At 37.1% G+C, this 18,974-nt stretch overlaps 1 protein-coding gene across 1 annotated transcript in view; it reads left to right on the top strand.

The window, feature by feature from the left end:
• PPEF1 (protein phosphatase with EF-hand domain 1) overlaps positions 1-18,974 on the top strand; it is a 145,389-nt gene that overhangs the window by 84,819 nt on the left and 41,596 nt on the right. Inside the window, exon 8 of the mRNA XM_075538575.1 lies at positions 1,253-1,299. Within this exon, the coding sequence (XP_075394690.1) occupies positions 1,253-1,299 (47 nt within the window). The remainder of the gene's footprint in view (positions 1-1,252; positions 1,300-18,974) is intronic.

Genomic DNA, 18,974 nt, shown 5'->3' on the forward strand with positions numbered 1-18,974 from the left:
TCACTGAGAGCATAGGGTTTTGTTTTATTTTCATAGTGATACGAACGAATTTCATCCAGTATATGCAGCAAAGAGAAAAGAGTGGGAGATGGATGGACTTGCCATCAAAACATGAAGAACATTATAAAACCCATGTTGTTGTTAGGTACCATCGAGTTGGTTCTGACCCAGAGCAACCCTCTGCACAACATAACGAAACACTTCCTGGTCCTAAGCCATCCTCACAAGTGTTCCTATGCTTGAGCCCATTGTTACAGTTATGGTGTCAATCCATCTCCTTGAGGGCCTTCCTCTTTTCACTGTTCCTCCACTTTACCAAGCATGGTATCTTTGTCTAGGGACGAGTCTCTTCTGAAAATATGTCCAAAGTGTGGAAAACAAAAATCTTGCCATCCTTGCCTCTGAGGAGCCTTACTTCTTTCAAGACAGATTGGTTTTTTTTTTTTAGCACTCCAATGTACTGTCAATATTCTTCTCCAGCACCACAATTCGAAAGCATTGATTCTTCTTCAGTCTTCCTTATTCAATGTCCAACTTTCACATGCATATGAGGCAATTGAAAATACCATGGCTTGGGGCAGGAACTCCTTAGTCCTCAAAGCAATATCCTTGCTGTCCAATACTGTAAAGATGTCTTATGCAACAGTTTTGCCTAATGCAACATATCCTTTGAGCTCAGTAGTATATATAAAAGTTATTTTAAAAATCAATAGAGGCTTAATTATTCTCATAAATATACTAAATACTATTGATTTACTTTCAAAAGATTATTAATACAAGTTTAGAATAACAAGTCAGGAAGTTCAGGTTTTTTAAATGAGATAAAGTTGGGTTTGAATTCCAACTCACCTTCTTGGTATTGGGGTAACTTTTCATAAAGTATCTAGCCACTCTAAACCTCACTTGTAAAATGAGAATGATGAAAACAATGCACATCTCATAGAATGGTTTTAAAGGATTGAACAAGATGCTATGTAAAAGTTTGATCTACTGCCTGGCCCAGGATAAACTAAGTCCCATATTAATGGCAGAAGAGAAAAAGTAAATGCAATACAAGGTGGTCTTTCCCTTATAGAAAGAAAAGGAAAGAGTGCTATGGGGCCAAATGGTCTATTAATCCAACATGGGTTAAAATTAAAAAAAAACGTGCTAAGAAAGGTGGGTGTTTGAGTCTATCAACAGTGTTTCAGTTTTACAATTTCATATCATCTTGTTTCCTACTAAACACTTAATTTTTTCCTTTGTACTCCAGGTGATTTGCATGGGAAACTGGATGATCTATTTTTGATCTTCTATAAGGTAAATATTTGCATTTTTCTTGATGGAGGGCTGTCCTAGGACAGATAACAAGATTAGTTGTATTAGAGATATGTACATATACAGATGCAATATAGAAGTTTTGATCCAATAAGCTTAAAGATTAGTCATGTCTTTTTAATGTCTGCACACATCTCATATAATTGTTAAAAATAAGTTGTTTTAGTTCAGTATTATTGTTTTCTGTGTATCCATTTTGATTTCTACCAGATTGTATTTATGGCATTTATAACATCATTGCACCAAGTGCGGGTTTATTATTGTTTTGTATAGAAGTGAGCATGTCCTATACTAATTCTCTCTTCCAATACTTACTAATTATATGTGGAAGGCATTTCCTACAGCAAGTTCCAATTTGTTCTCTTCTGTATCTACGTTCACCTCTCTTGGCTCAATGGCTGTTCCAGTGCTCTATTTTTCCTTTATTGGGTTGCAGTTGGGGGAATCAGCACCAAGGGCTAAAAGTGGTTTGGCTAGCATGGAGTTTCCCTGCATTTTACTGACTGGATTCCTTGCTTGCTGTCTCTGAGCCATCAGTTGTAACCTGAATATTTGCTTCTGGAAGACTACATGTAGGAAACTGATCCTGTGATGACCCCTGCCTTCACAGTACTATTCCTTTAGGCTCATCTTCTGCATCTTTCTAATTTATGTGTTTCTTTCCCACCCATCCCCGACATCTCCACAAACAGCATGTGGTACAACTGAGCACAACATAGGTGTCTCAGGTGAAATGAAAGAAAATAGATTTTGACAACTAGGATGATCAATCATTTCCACTCTTTGATATACTGAGACTGTAAGCAACATAAACTCGCTGAATCTCGTTTTTCCCTTTCTGCAATATTATCTTGAGCTTCTGTCCCATAAGAGATTGTCGTGTGGATAAAATAACATGAATACCCAAAAGCAATTTTTGAATAGTAAATTGTAACAGTAACACAGATTTTAATTTCATTCACTCAGAATGGAATAATGAAAGTTGAATGGGGTAGGTCAAACCAGGCACAGATGAATGAAGTTGGCATTTAGGTGTAGAATCTGTTGAGATTATAAAAGGCCTGAACAACAATATAGAGCATGATAGCCAGGGAGTGGGGCCAGAAGAAGTAGGAAGCTTCTAGGTAGTAGACTTATATCAGATGACACAACTTGTGTGCTGAAAAACTAGCTACCATCAAGTTGATACTGACTTGTAGTGACCTGAGAGGACCCGATAGAGCTGCTACTCAATTTTCAAGACTGCCACTGTTTACAGAAGTAGAAATCCCCATCTTCCTCCTGGGGAATGGCTGGTAGTTTTGAACTGTGGACCTTGAGGATTGGAGCCCAACTTGTAACCATTATGCCACTAGGGCTTCGTTGCTTGCTGAAAGCAAAAACCACTTTGAAGCACTTGGTGGTAAAAGATAGACTGCGGCCTTCAGTATGGATTAAATTCAGTGTAAAGAAAATCAAAATCCTCACAACTGGATCAATAGAGAACATCATGCTTTACAGAGAGAAGAGATTGAAGTGGTTAAGAATTTATTTTACTTGAATCCACAGTCAGTGTTCATGAAAATAGTAGTAAGAAATAAAAGGACATGAACAGAGAGGTCTACAAGGCTGGCCCCAATCAGAGCCAAACTGATGCCCCCCAACCCCCTGCCAGAAGTATATGCTACAGAAGAAAGCACTAAACCTACTGGTAGGGGAAAGGGGCTGGTCTGCTACGTCCATACAGAAGCAAATCAAGAAGGAAAAAGAGAGTGTGAGGGACTAGACCCCCCACTGGCACACCAAACCCAGAGAATGACGTCCCTGCACAAAACTGCTAAGGCACAGAGAAAACTGTAGGCCCAACAACAGCAAGAACACTTTATTCTAACAACCTGGCTTTCTGTGATGCACACTTTCCCAACAGGATCTCTGAAGACAAAATGGGTTCATAAGCAAATGTGGTGAAAAAAGCTGATGGTGCCCGGCCATCAAAAGACATAGTGTCTGGGGTCTTAAAGGCTTGAAGTTAAGCAAGCAACCATCTAGCAAAGAAGCAACAAGCACTTATGGAAGAAGCACAACAGCCTGTGCCATCATGAGGTATCAACGGAATCAGGTAACAGACACCAGAAGACCCAAAACAAACAAACAAACAAACAAAACATTGTTGGGAACGAAAGGAGCAGGGACCCAAATCCCATCTGTAGCCAATAGGACATCCCCTCACAGAAGGGTCACAAGAAAGGGATGAGGCAACCAAGGCACAGTATAGCACCCATGAAAAACACAATATTCCTTTGATTCTTTGAAGCTACCTCATCTCCCACTATCATAACCTCAGTCCTGCCTTTCAGTTCTGGCTAGATGAGAGCATGTACAGTGGTAAAGATAAGAGCTCAAGACACTCAGAATCCAGGTCCAATAAACCCTTCAAGAATAGAAATGGGAGTAGTGATACCAGGAGGGTAGGGACAAGGTGGGGCGAGGAGGGTAGGAAGAGGGAACTGATCACAATGATTGATGCATAATCACTCCCCACCCCAGGGGAGGGGGGGTGAATAACAGAAACATGGGTGAAGGGAGAAAGCGGTCAGTGTAAGATATGAAAACAATAATAGTTCATAATTTATCAAGGGTTCACGAGGAAGGGAAAAAAGAGAAGCTGATACCAAGGGCTCAAATGAAAGTAAATGTTTAGAAAATTATGGTGGAAACATATGTACAAATATGCTTAATACAATTGATGTATGGAATTTTATAAGAGCCCCCAATAAAATGACTTTTTTAAAAGAGGTCAAAAGATATATTATTGGTGTAGAAGAATCTGCTGCACAAGTCTTCTTTAATGTGTTAAAAATGAAAGATTTACCTTTATTTGAAGATTAAGGTGCCCCTAATCCAAGTCATGGTATGTTCAATTGCCTCATATGCCTGTGAATACTAGACAGTGAATAAAGAAGACCAGAGAAGATTTGATACCTTTGAATCATGGTATTGGTGAAGAAAATTGCAAGTGCCTTCGACTGCTAGAAAACAAATCTTTATCTTGGAAGAAGTTCTGCCAGAATGCTTCTTAGAAGCAAAGCTAGTGAGACTGCATTTAACATACTTTAGACATGTTATCAGAAGAGAGCAGTCCCTGAAAAAGAAGACCCTCGAGGATTGATGCACTGGCTGCAACAATGGGCTCTAGCATAACACTTGTGAGGATAGTGACGAACCAGGCAGTGTTTTGTTCTGTTGTGCATAGTATTTTACGGCAAAAGGAGACCTTAAACTCAAAGAAAATAATAGGAGGACATTTATTGAGCCTTAAAAGAGACATAGCAACACAAAGACACAGGCGCATCATTGTGACGAAGGAGGCCATTAGTACGAGGTCAAAATGGTGTCTGAAGATTCAATACTAGTTAAATAAGGCATGGAACAACAGGAACTGTCACAAATTCATGATTGGTGGCAGATCAGTACATCACAGTTAAGGAAGAACTACAGAAGTGGGAACAGGGCCATAAGAGGGACATGTACATTATGTTAGATAGAAGGATTTATAAGATTGGTCCAGGGTCTTCTGACCAAGGCTGTCGGATGAGACATACAGACATGACTGATGACTATGTGACCTCTTGTCCTATCCGCATTATGGTGATTTCCATCAAGGACACACCCAGGCAAACCTTTAAGAGATTGCTCCTCTCTGGGCTGGCTGAAGAGGGGTAGAAGTAATCTACTTTCCTAATGCACTCTGCCTGAAGCCAAGATTATCTATATCCTTGATTAGCTATCAGAAGCAACTTAATGAAAGCTTAATATACATGGGGACTCTGCAAGTGGATTTGGGGCTGCCAATGGATTGGGGCCTATGTTATCCATAAACTTCTATAAACAGACTACTCAGAATTTTAGCTCTAGTATGATAGGGTTGCTATGTGTCATAATCAACTCAACAGTACCTAACATCAACAACAACACATTTAAGGCTCACAGTGGATCAATTAAAACAAAATGTGTATGAATTGTTAAATGTAAAACTGATGATCTGCTCTGTAAACTTTCTCCCAATTCACAATAAAAACTTATTTATAAAAAAGGAAATGGTAGGAAGTTGTAGGAGTAGTCATTTTAGAGGATGAGAAAGTACAAGAAGGAGTCCAGAATGCAGATGACTGAAGTGAGTGAAAGAGGATAATGGAGATGAGGTCAAGGACTTGAAGCAAGTGTGTTAAATGGGTTTGCCCCATAGACTAGGGATGAGGAGGAGAGAAAGGAAGTCCAGTCAGAGGTCATGGGCATGAATGGTGACAGGCTTTGCATTGAGGGTGGCAAAGTGTTGGGTCTATTACTGGTGCTAAGGAGCAGATGAGCTCTCCTTCACTCCTGACCCTAATGTACATGGCCCACGGAAGAATGAGCCTTTTCCTTTGAGAGGCCTGCATGAGTCAAGAGTCAAGCAGTATCTTTAAATGAGGCCCATATTTCAGAGGCAAGTCTTTCTGAAAGAGTAGAAGACAGAAGGAAATGTATTTACCATGCACCACGGATTCTACTGGCCACAGAGGAAAGCTGAAGGAGAAGTAGAAAAACAGCCTGGTGAGGCAAAGTCAAGGGATTGTACAGTGGGGAATAAGATTTGTTTGCCTCAACACATAGCTCTACACTGAATGTTTATATGTACAGGCCTATTATTGTTGACAATTATCTTCAGATGAAGTAGGTAAGAGAGGGAGGGTATATGGAGAACAGTAGCAATAACAAATCTTGTCATTTGTTCTTTAGAAGTTTGGGGACTTTATGAGAGAAAAAGCTAGTTGAGTTAAATTGAGTTGGAAAAAGTGACTTTTGATTCATTAAGAAAAGAAAATTTCTCAAGAGTTGGTTGAATATATTGAGTAGAAAGATGAGAAAAGAGACAGTTTTGACATAGTTCTTAAATTTGTTCAGCCAAACTACATAGAACATATAAAAACTGGAAAGTGCTAATAATGTGAAGACTGAACAGGAGGAAGTGGGTGGTAAGAAGTACTATAAAAAGAATTAAAGGTGAATATATAGCATTCAAATGGAAGCCAGATGATTATTTTGAGAATTAACCAATGCTAGTGCTCAAGAAGTAGAGATTGAGAGCCTTTGCAGTAAAGGAGGAAGGTGAGAGGAACTTTTGGAAACAGAAGTACACAACAGCCATGGATTGAAATTTAGGTAAGGTTGAATGAGAATATGACAAAATGAACCCTCCACACCAGAGTCTTGAAATTTTCTGAGACAGAGGGAAATTGAAGGAAGAAAAGAGCCATGATGACGGCAAGATTCCATTTTAAGAAACTGAAAGGAGGATGTAGTGCAGGGTGTTCAGGAAGAGAGAATGACCTGGTGAGCTTGAGATGACAGTGAGTCACTTAGCTTATGGAAAGTGAGAGTGAGTTAACTAAGTTAAAGACAGTGAGGTGAAGGGATAGGACACGGAGATTTGAGGAAGCTACAGCCATATTCTGATCCCCAATCTATAAAAATTGGCATTTTCCCTTTTTCTGTCTCATTTTTATCTGCAGTTTAAAGGCAGAATTATGATAATGTCATGTGCCCTAAAACCAATGATACAAACTATTTATGGGAACAATATTTCCGTGAATAAAAATAACAGTACTACTTGACCTCTCCAAAGCTCACACTCCAAGTTCCAAACTCAGAAAAGGGTCCGTGAACTCTTGAAATCATATTTATCAATCAAATGAACTTTCCTCGCACAAGGCTCTGATAGGCCAATAAACTTTACTCACACCAATTCCTTACTCAAAGATTAATGAACATAAATCTGCAAAGCCTGATTGTCCATATGCTTCATATAAACTCATCTGTCTGGCTTCCTATCCCTCAGCAGGTTAGAGAGTGGGAGGGGAAGAGGCAAAAGTGAAATACAGTAACAGTAAGGAAAAGTGAGTGCTTTTTCTCACAGTGAGGTGAAATCTAGAGTTATAAACATGAAAATGAATTTGACAAATTCAGTGATCCAGAGCTGTGTAGTATAGGAAAAGGAGTTGCAGACATCTCGGAAGTGTCTGAGGTATACTTAGCTTGATGAGCCTGCCTGGTCAACAAAGTTTCCAGTTACGTGGTCTATACACTGTTAAGTTGTAATCAAATGGCACATTTTTATTACTCCCAACCAAAATGGCTAAAATCATTTAAAACTTAATGAGAGTAGCGATACCAGGAAGGGAAGGGAAAAGTGGGGGAGCAAGGCGGAACCAATCACAATGATCTACATATAACCTCTCCCTGAGGCATGGACAACAGAAAAGTGGGTGAAGGGAGACATCAGATAGTGTAAGACATGAACAAATAATAATAATTTATAAATGATCAAGGGCTTGTGAGAGAGGGAGGGGAAAGGAGGGAGGGGAAAAATGAGGAACTGATATCAAGGGTTCAAGTAGAAAGAAAATGCATTGAGATTGATAATAGCTACAAATGTACAAATGTGCTTGACCCAGTGGATGCATGTATGGATTGTGATAAGAGTTGTACAAGTCCCCAATAAAAGGATTTTTTTTACTTATTAAAAAAAATAAAATTCAGTCATCTAAAAAGTTCATTTAAACAATGCCCACAGTACGAATGACTATCATCATCAGACCTTAGGTATAGGAAGATGAATCAAAAAAAGAAAGAAGAAAGATAATTGAGAGAAAGGTAACAGACCAGCAGAGTAGTTGAGGAGGAAAGAAAGAACATCTCAAAAATAAGGAGAGAGCATAAGGTGAGGAGTGATGTGTTTCTCTTTGTGGTGTACCATACAAAGGTTGCCTGCTCAATGATGACAAAGAGGACATAACTCTGCTCTGAGCAGTCATATGATTGCTTCAGTAAATGATAGCATTTCGGGGATGGGCTCTGCGTCAAACTGTCATATTTTGTACTCACTCCATCAACGCATCAGCAACTTGTTGATTCCCTGTTACATGCAATGCCCAGTGTGAGGTTCTTTCCTCTGATCTGCCCAGAGGATCACTTCGATTGGAGTCATGTCCACCATGGTGGGTTCCCAGTATTCTGTTTGAAAGGGGCTACTGGCCAAGTTTTGAATTATTTTTGTTTTATTAGTGTATCTAATGAAGGGAAACAGAACTTGAATTGTGAGGAATGGTATGGCAGACTACATCCTGCTGGAGATTTTGAAGCTATAAATAATCACATTTTATATTGTTCTATGATTGATTTATCTCTATCAACTCCAAAGAGAAGCCAGGATTTGAAATAAGACAAAATTTAAATTAATCTTTCAGTTTTCAGCTAGATAATTTCTTGTTGGTTCATTCTGTTATACAGTTGTGGTATACATAGACTGTAGGGTTGGGGATAACCCAAGGCCAACCAAAGACATAACCTGAGAGAAAGAGTTATAAATGTAAGGCCCCTGAGCTACCTCACCATTTTACTTAATCCAAGTTGTTGATCTGTTTCAAGATTTTTATCATTATAATTCATTGTATGGAAAAATGATTGTCCACTTATTTATTCATTCAATTATTCACACATCCAATAACCTTTTATCTGGTCCTTAAATGTTCAAGGCACCATCTAAAAACTGTGGGAAGATATAAATAGGAATAAGAAATTCATTCATGTCACATATACTTATTGAACATTTATTCAAAATGAGGCACTCTATTAAGAATTGACCATAGGATAGGACTAAGACGTTTTGAAAATGATGATGGCAACATATGTACAAATGTACTTGACACAATGGATGGATGGATGTTTTGTGATAAGAGCTGTAAGAGCCCCAATAAAATTATTAAGCAAAAAAATAGGACTAAGACACAGCTTTGGGCCCCGAAAACATCAGAGTTTAGTGGGGAAAGCAGACTAATGAAAAGACAATATAGCGGAATACTCCAAAAGAGTACACTGCGGGGGTGGGGGGCACATAACCTCAGAGAGGAGACAGCATCTTAGACAGTCTCTTCAAAGCATCTTGGTAAGTATCTAAATCATAAAGGAAATATTTGGATGATCAGAAAATATTTCATTCTCATATACTTTTGTTGTGGTGAGTGTCAATAAATGCTTGAACCCATCTGGAATTCATTTTAATAGTTGTTGATTGCTTTCAGATTTTAGTTTCTTTAATATTTAATGAGTCTTAAAATTGTATCAATCAGCACCTTGATGCAAAACTAGACATTTTCACTTCACAGTCCCATCTGGCTGGGTTTGAAAAGAATTCTTTCCCCTGGGTACCACAGTTACCACAAAAAGACCTTTGCTAAAAGGGCATCTCAAATTTACATCATTTCCAATATAATTTTATCATCAAGTGAAGCAATTTGCATAGCATTAGATGGGTCATAGTTTTAGACTTTATTTTCTGAAAAGGTTAATTTTAATCAGCCACTTCTGCCTAATTAGAGTGACCAATTTGAAATACTTCATTCAGAGACTTGGCCTTGTTAAAATTACAAGACATTCTTCCCTCATTGAATAGAAAGCTTAGAATTTTAAATCAAGTCTTGGTAAATTAGTTTGTTAAATTGGTCTGTAAGTGGAGATATCCCACCCATCCAGATTGTTGAAAAAAATGCACATGAAGAAAGCTAATTAACTCATCATCCTGCAGGTGATGCCATCCATTGGCAGTAAAGCCACCTTGTTTTCCCTTTCTTTCTCTTTCCTCCTCCACTCCTCCCATGTTCTAGTTCTGAAGGTCCTTCTACATTTCTCTTTATTCTCTATCCCTGATATATTTCACACTGCCACAGTGGTCAATTTTTTCTATTCTGGGATTCAGGCAGTATGTTACAAGCAGAAGAACAGATCTCTAAAATAGAGGTTGCACAAAAAAAGGTAAAATAATATGGAATTGAGGTCGAGAGGTTATTGTATTTCAGGGCATTATCTAAATATGTCCTGATAACATCCAAATATCTGCTGTAACATGCTTCAGTAGGAAATAGATGAGAAGACAGGAAAACTCCATCAACACAAGAGAGAAATCAGGCTTTGAATTAAGATAATTGTTAAATGCATCTTTCAATTGCTGTTTTGATTGATAATTTATTCTTTGTTCATTCTTTTTTACAGTACAATATGTGTAGGCTGTAGGCTGGGGTTAGCCCAAAGCCAACCAAAGATGTAGCCTGAGAGAAAGACTTTTAATTATAGGAATTATATTCAGTTCAATAGTGAATGAACTGTGGTTGGCTATCTCCCCTACACCCACACCCCCACCCCATTTTTCTATATCGGCCAACTTAAACGCCATGTCATGGATGACTTGTTATATAACATCTGCAGAATGAGCCAGAGCCTTTTATTTTCTAGAACTGCAAGAAGATTATAGCAAAAGATTTTGCTTCTATGAAGGAAGAATTCAAAGAAATCCCAGTAGCAAGAGGCTTAAATATCCTAGAGATACTTGGGTCTTTATCGTCCTACCTGTTTTCCAGTTCCTTTGTTATTCTAAGACTAAAACATGTTTGAACTCAAATTATATGAAATTATATGAATAATTTTGAACTAACAACTTTCTTGTACATCTAGGAAAGTCATGCCACCTTCGAAAGGTTTGCTTTGAGTGGCTCAACACTTACCTGGAGTTCAGGGTATATTGAGGACTCCTCTCTGAGAATGGCGTCCATTGCCCTAGACTGTGATTTGCCAGATTCTACTAAATGTGCATCATTTATCAAACAAAAAAGATCTTACACTTTTGAAGATGTGATTTTTTGAAAAGAACAATATATTTTAGTAGATGTATGGTCCAGCTATTATTATTTTTGGCTTAAAATTAAGTTTAACTACAGAAGCTCATTGTTCTTTGCTCATATTGGAGCAGAAGCAATATGAGTACAGGGGTAGCGAAGAATTCACCTACAAACAAGTTTGGTTTATCAGGAAATGAAAAGTTTTATTATATCACTCATCACAGTGGAGAAGAAGTTTAGCATCCAAATCTAAGGAATAAAATTTTAGGCTATTGAGTGTTTTTCTCCAGTTTTGAAATTAAGGTTATATTGAATTCATGAAATGAGCTAGAGCAGTTTCCATTTTTCTCTATAGTTTGTGATCATTAAAACCCTGATTCTCAAACTTGGCTATATATTCAATAACCTAAGGAACTAGGAGAATAAATACTAATACCTGGGTGACAGTCCTAGAGATTCTGTTGGAAACTGTGGTATTGTTAGAAGTTCCTTAAATGGTTCCAATGTGAAGTTGGTTTGGGATCACAGGTTTAAATAACCTTAAAATCATTTGCTCGTGAAAATTGAGATAGAGTTCCATTATAAATATGCATGGGTAAATGGCTTTTCAAACAGTATATCTTTAATCATCTTTCAAAATGTTTTGAGTAATTGCATTGCACAAGTGTCTTAAAGGCTTGTTTTCAAACAAGCAGCCATCTAAGCGAGGAGTCAACTAAATCCACATAGAAGCACACCAGGCTGTGTGATCAAAAGATTGCAAATTATATACTCCAACTCCAAAAGAGGGAATGTGATCAGAGCTTAAATTTTGAACACCAGGTTTGCAGAAGGCAAACAGGGCAATCCCAAAATCCGTTTTCAGGGTCCACACATGGATTATACCTCCAGTGACTCCCCTCTGAAGATAGTCAGGGGATGTGACTAGCCTTGTTGTCAGAGAGAGAGAGCATTGGAAAGTTGATTATGATAGCTATAGGTAGGCTAAATGTAATATCTTATCATTGGATCTGCCTTTTGACCCATTTAAAACTTGTTTCAGTTTAAAAAACATGAAGGGGAATTACATGTGGATTAAGCCTCTGGCGAATTCCTTCCGACCCTAGATCGGGAATGTGACTAGCCTTGCTATCATGCAGATTGCTTTGGAAAAATGGATTATTGTAGATGCAGTTAGGTTAAAATTTAACACCTAATCATTTGATCTCCCTTTACACCCATTTTAAAATTTGTTTTTAATATTTTCTGCTTTCTTTTCACGTGAAGTTTTCTGTTTTGCTTTGTTATTGTTGTTAGATTCTTTTTGTGTGTGTTTTTGTATATGAAATCCATGATTATATGCCAATAAAACTTTTAAAAAAATAATAAAATTTGTTTGCCTCCCCAAAAAGAACATACGAAGAAAGCAAAAGGTCATTAAAAAACCCAGGAAAGAAAGAGAAAATCAAAATAGATGTCTGAAACTCACTATTAATCATAGATTAGCTAAAGCAAATGGAAGAAATGATGAAATCAAAGAGCTTAACAGAAAATTTCAAAGGGAAGCTCAAGAAGATAAAATATTATGATGTAAAGACCTAGAAAAGCAAACCAAAATGGAAGAACATCCTCAGCACACATTAAACTGAAAGAACTCAAGAAAAAATGTAAGCATATAGTTGCAATATTGGAAGATTCTATGGACAAAGTATTGAATGATGCAGAAAGCACCAAAAGAAGATGGAAATAATACACATAGTCACTGAACCAAAAAGAATTAGTTAACATTCCACCATTAGCAAGAACCAATGGTAGTGAAGGGAGAAGTTCAAGCTGCTCTGAAAGCATTAAACAAAAACAAGGCTCAAAGAAATAATAGAATATCAATGGAAATGTTTGAGTAAGTTTATGAATTACTGGAAACACTCACTCATCTATGCTAAAAAATTTGGAAGACAGCTACTTGGCAACTGACTGGAAGAGACCAATATTTGTACCCATTCCAAGGTGACCCAAGAGAATGCACAAATTATAGAACTATATCTTTCATATCACATGCAAGCAAAATTTTGCTGATTATCATCCAAAAATTTTTGCAGCAGTACATTGACAGGGTGCTACCAGAGGTTCAGACTGGATTCAGCAAAGGTATGGAAAAAGGGATATGATGTCAGGTGGATCTTGGCTCAAAGCAGTGAATACCAGAAAGATGTTTACTTGTGTTTTATTGGCTATTCCAAGGCATTCAATTGTGTGAGCCATATCAAACTATAGGTAGTTTGATATGAATGGATATACTTTGGCTATAACACATTCAAAGTACTTGAGAGGATATCTCTCGACCCTTCCTAAAGAGGAATGGGAATTTCAGAGCACTTCATTGTGCTCGTGCAGAACTTGTACACAGATCAAGAAGCAATTGTGAGAACAAAACATGGTTTAAAATAATGAAAGGTGTACATCATGGTTGAATCCTCTCACCATACTTATTCAATCTGTACGATAAGCAAATAATCAGATAAGCTGTATTACGTGAAGAAGAATGTGGCATCCAGATTGGAGGAAGGTTTATTAACAATCTAGCCTATGCAGAGACATAGCCTTGCTGAAAGCGAGGAAGATATGAAGTACTTGCTGATGAATATCGAGAATTGCTGCCTTCAATTTAGATTGCAACTTAATGTGAAAACAAAAATTCTCACAAATGGACCAATAGACTGTCGTGATAAAGGGAGAAAAGATGGAAGTTGTCAAGGATTTTGTCATGCTTGGATCCACAAGCAATGCTCATGGAAGCAGCAGTCAAGAGATTAAACTTTGCAATGCATTGGATGAACTGCTGCACAAGACCTCTTTAAAGTATTGAAAAGCAAATATGTCACTTTGTGGACTGAGTTGACCCTAACCCAAGCCATGGTATTTTCAATTGCCTCCTATGCATGTGAAGGTTGTACATTGAATAAGAAAGACCAAAGAAGAATGGATGCATTTGAATTATGCTGCTGGCAAAGAATATTGAAAGTACCATGGACTGCCAGAAAAACAAATCTGTCTTGGACAACGTATAGCCAGAATCCTCCTTAGAGGGAAGGGTTGAAAGATATCATCTCAAGTACTTCGGATGTGTTATCAGGAGAGACCAGTCCCTGGAGGACCTTCTTCTTGGATAGCTAAAAAGAAGAAGGACCTTGAGAAGATGAATTAACGCAGTGGCTGCAGCAAGGGACACAAATATAAGAACAATTGTGAGAATGGTGTGGGACTGTGTGGTGTTTTGTTCTGTGATACATAAAGTCACTGTGAGTCAGACTGACTTTGAGGTGCCTTACAACAGCTTCATAATGAGTTATGGATTGAGTTGCTAACCAAAAGGTCAGCAGTTTGAAGGCACCAGATACTCCCTGGGGAGAAGAGGAGACTATCTGTTCCTATAAAGATTTATAGCCTTGACAACAAATGTTGGCAGATCAGTCCTACAGGGTTGTTATGATTCAAAATTGACTTGGTGGCAGTGATTTTGGTGTTGTGTCTCTATGTCTTTTTACCAATCTTTAATCTTACTAATTTTTTCATTCTCTATTTTATCACTTTTACTTTTAACAAAACCTTGCATTTATATACTGTATACACTCTAGTATAAGCCGAGGCACCTAATTTTACCACAAAAAACCTGGGGAGCTTTTCAGCATAAAAAATGTGCTGAAAAAACTCGGCTTATACTTGAGTATAAATGGTATCTTTTCTTTTTTGTTCCCTGTTTTATTCATTTGTAGGATAAATACAATATTTGTGTGTGTTTTTAAATAATTATTTTTTGAATAACTAAGATACTTAAAAATGCTATCTTTCATAATTTTAATTTAGTGGCGCTTTCTACTTAACTTAAAATTTGGTTTTTAATTTCCTCTTTGATCCAATTGATTCCCATAAATGCTCCATAGAGATATGATAAACTAACTGCATTCTCTGTCTGTAAAATATAAAGCTTTTCCTATGTTGCTTAAATCAATTTATTGATCATATATATATTTTTATATAGTTTTGTTATTTATTATTCCTACCAAAAACTCTTCTATTAGTTTTATTTTGCTATATAAAAAATTACCCTAACACTTTATGATTTATTAAGTGAGCATTATATTAAACCATCACAATCTGAATAACTATGTATTTTTAAACAGTTTCTTCTGCATTTATAGTAGTTAAATACACAAAGCAAGACTTTGTTTTGTTTATTGCATATAAATCAGCTCATAAATCTGCATGCAGTGCCTTTTATTATGCATGATATTGCTCTGTCACCCTACTTAGTATATTTAATCTTAATTGTACTTTATATAAGTATTAATATTTCCATTTTTGCTTTCAATTTGTGGAATTTACCTTATTTTCAATCTCCTCTTTTTTAATTTGTTGTACAAGGAGTACCCCCAAAAAACCAATGCTCTTTTTTTTCTGTGAGGGGGATAGTACATTTTGAGTTAATTCCACCAGGTCAGATTGTTAATAAAGCTTTCTATTTAGAGGTTCTGAAAAGATTGAGTAACAGTGTGTGACCAAAAAAGGCCTGATTTGTGGCAGGCAGGGGACTGGTTTTGCCACCATGACAATACACCTGCTCACACACCCATCTCAGTATGCCAGTTTTGGAAGAAAAAAACAGCATGTGCCTCTCTTGACCCATACACCTTACTCACCTGACCTTGCTTCGTGCAACTTCTTTTTGTTTCTGCAAATGAAGAGGGACATGAAAGGACAGTGATTTGACAATGTAGTAGAGATAAAGAAAAAACAAAAAGGGAGGTACTATCAGCAATCCAAACAGATGAATTTGCAAACTGTTTCCAAGAATGAAATCATAGATTTGAAAAATGTATTAAGTATAATGGGCAGTACTTTGAAATTGAAAAGGTGGTTTTGTAAAAAAAAATTTTTTTAAATACATAGCTTTGAAAAAAGTTCCATTTTGGGTGGGGGTTCCCCTTCATATGTGTATCTCTCCAAAACACAATGTGTGTTTTATTTTAGTCTAATAATGTGGTCTGAGAATTGAACCCAGGTACATGCATATACACACCTGCAAATAGTTTTCTATCACCCTGAGATGTCTTGGCCAACAGAGGATTCTTGATTTATAGTCCTTTGATTTGTCGATTGTCTGTCAACATTTTCTACCGTCCACTTTTACATATGCCAAGCTGATTCTTTTCCCTTTGTGACTGGTTCATTGATCCCTCATAAGAATTTTACCAGGTAAATTCTCCATCAATGAGCATATGTATCATGAGTTCTTAAAACCTGATGCTGAAGTTTCTTTTTAACCAGGGAAAATTGCCTTTTTATTTATGCAATAATTGCCTCTTTTCTATCAGCTCATTTTCCATGATTCTGGAGTGTTTATTATTGGCTTATTAGGTCTCTCGTCTCTGGACTCTAGTCTCTTATACATGCTTCATGATTTCCACCTTTCTCCTTGAGATGAGAGATTTTTCATCTTCTTGCCCTTCCAAATTAATCATTTATTTCCCAAACTGTCTTCTTTCAGTTAGTTCTAATCTCTTTTTAGGGATCCCTGGTGGTATGGTGGCGTACCCACTGGTCTAATAATTGAAAGGTCAGCTTGAACCCTCCAGCCAATTTGTAGGAGAAAGATGAGGCTTTATGCTCCCATAAAGATGTACACTTTTGGAAACCCACAGGGGCAGTTCTCCGTCCTATAGTGTTCGAATCTATTAGCCGGCAGTGGGTTATTTGGAATGTATTGGTGTCTCTGGTAGCACAAATAGGTTAGGTGCTCAACTGCTAACCTAAAAGTTAGAGTCCACCCAGTGGTGCTTCAGAGAAAAGGCCTGGCAACCTACTTCTGGAAAATCAGCCATTGAAAACCCTATAGAGCATCATTCTACTCTGACATACAGGCTTTGCCATGAGTCAGTGGCAACTGGGGGTTATAAAAAGAGTGGCTATCAAGTATGAGTCAGCATCTACTCAATGTCAGTGAGTTTGTTTTTTGTTTTTTTATAGAGAACCTATCAGTTTCAAAATCCCTCAGGCACTTTCAGTTACTCATCCTGGCTGTTTGAGTGCCAGGGGAAGAAAGCATATTCTCAAAACAAAGAGAAAAAAACAACAACCAAACCAACCAAAAAATCCTCACTGCCATCAAGTCGATACTGACTTGTAGTGACCCTTTAGGACAAGATAAAATTGCCCTTGTGGGCCTAGAAAGCCTTGACTTTCTGCCTTGGAGTTGCCTGGTGCTTTGAAACTGCTGACCTTTCAGTTAGCAACCCAACTGATAACCACTATGCCAACAGGGCACCGTAGGAAGAATATTAGAGAAGCATAATCTTCCTTCTATTCCTCGCATTTTGATGACAAATAGTATATATTTTGTAGCTAACATGTTGTTAAGCTCAATTTAAATAAGTTAGTGAATTAGTAGATAATAAAATATAAAATAATGGAATCTTAAAAATAACACAGCTTATGATGGTGCCCGGCAATTAAAAGATATAGTGGCTGGGATCTTAGGCTTGAAGTCAAACAAGCTGCTATATAGCAGGAAAGCAACAAAACCCACATGGAAGAAGCACAGCAGCCTGTGTAATCATGAGGTGTCAAAGGGAATAGGTATCAGAAGTTCAAAAACAAGTAATTAAACTGACATGAAGGAACAGAGGCAAGGTGGAGACCCAAAGCCCACCTGTAAAACAATGGGACAGTTCTTTACAGAAGGACCATACAGAAGGGATGATATATCCAGGGTGCAGTAGAGCACTGTTGAAATACACCTAGTTCTTTAAAATTTCCTCTTCCTACTATTATGGCCTTAGTTTTACCTCACTAATCTTGTTAGGCCTGTGTATGCAGATGGGTACAATCAAGATCTTTCTATGCATGAAATTCAAGATAGATAAGCCCCTCAGAAACAGGAAGAGGAGTAGTGAATCCCTGAGGATACGGGAAGAGGGTTGGGTCAGGGGGACTGATAGCAATGATGACTGCATAACCCCACTAGAAGGGAACGGACATCAGAATTTTAGGTGATTGAATACATGGGATAGTGGAAGCTATGTCAAAGAAAACAACAATAATATATAATACACTAAGGGTTTAGGGGGGTGGTAGGGTTGGGGAGGCAGGGGATAAAGAGGAGCTGATATCAAGGAGTTTAAGAAGAAAAGAAAATGTATTGAAAATGATGGGGCCAGCAATTGTACAAGTAAGCTTGATCTAATGGAACTATGGATTGTAATAATATCTGTAAGAGGTCCTAATAAAATGTTTTTTAAAATAACACAGCTTATAGTAAAATGAATCTATTAATTTTTATGATGTGTTACAAGTTTCATGCACTTTTATACAAATAGTTTCATTTCAGTTCCAAAGTAGCTGTGTTTATTTTGGTGAATATGTGAGCAATTGTTCCCATTTCATCGATGAGGAAATTATATTTCACAAAGATTAAATTACTTGCTGAAGGAGACATGGTCAATAAGTAGAGCTTGACTAAGCTATAGGTCTTTTTACTTCTGGTCCAAGTTCAGAGTTCCAGTTGCCCTCAAAATGAACTATATTGCATAGTAGTTCTTGGAATTTCTATGTTATTATTTTTAAACTAATTCCATTATATTTGTATCAAAAATTAAAATCATTAGATTTTCTTAGTTTAAAAACTAAGAAAAGAGAAATTAAAATGGTTTGAAAAATATTAATATAACTAGAGTTATTTCCATAAGGTAGTAATTTATTTGAAGGAGGATGTATATTTGAATATGTAAGTACTTAAATTGTTCATGATGTAATACATATATTTTAAGTACTGGTATTTATTTTAGTATACAATAGAAATGTAGTAAGCCATTTCCCCATCAGGCATGGCATTAAGAAAATATAACCATGTTATATATGTTTGTTTTGCCCTCAAATTTGTAGTGTAGTTATAGCTGGTATAAACACCAGACCTTTGTACTGATCTCAGCTCTT

Source organism: Tenrec ecaudatus, chromosome X (genome assembly GCF_050624435.1).
Source record: "Tenrec ecaudatus isolate mTenEca1 chromosome X, mTenEca1.hap1, whole genome shotgun sequence".
NCBI lineage: Eukaryota > Metazoa > Chordata > Mammalia > Afrosoricida > Tenrecidae > Tenrec > Tenrec ecaudatus.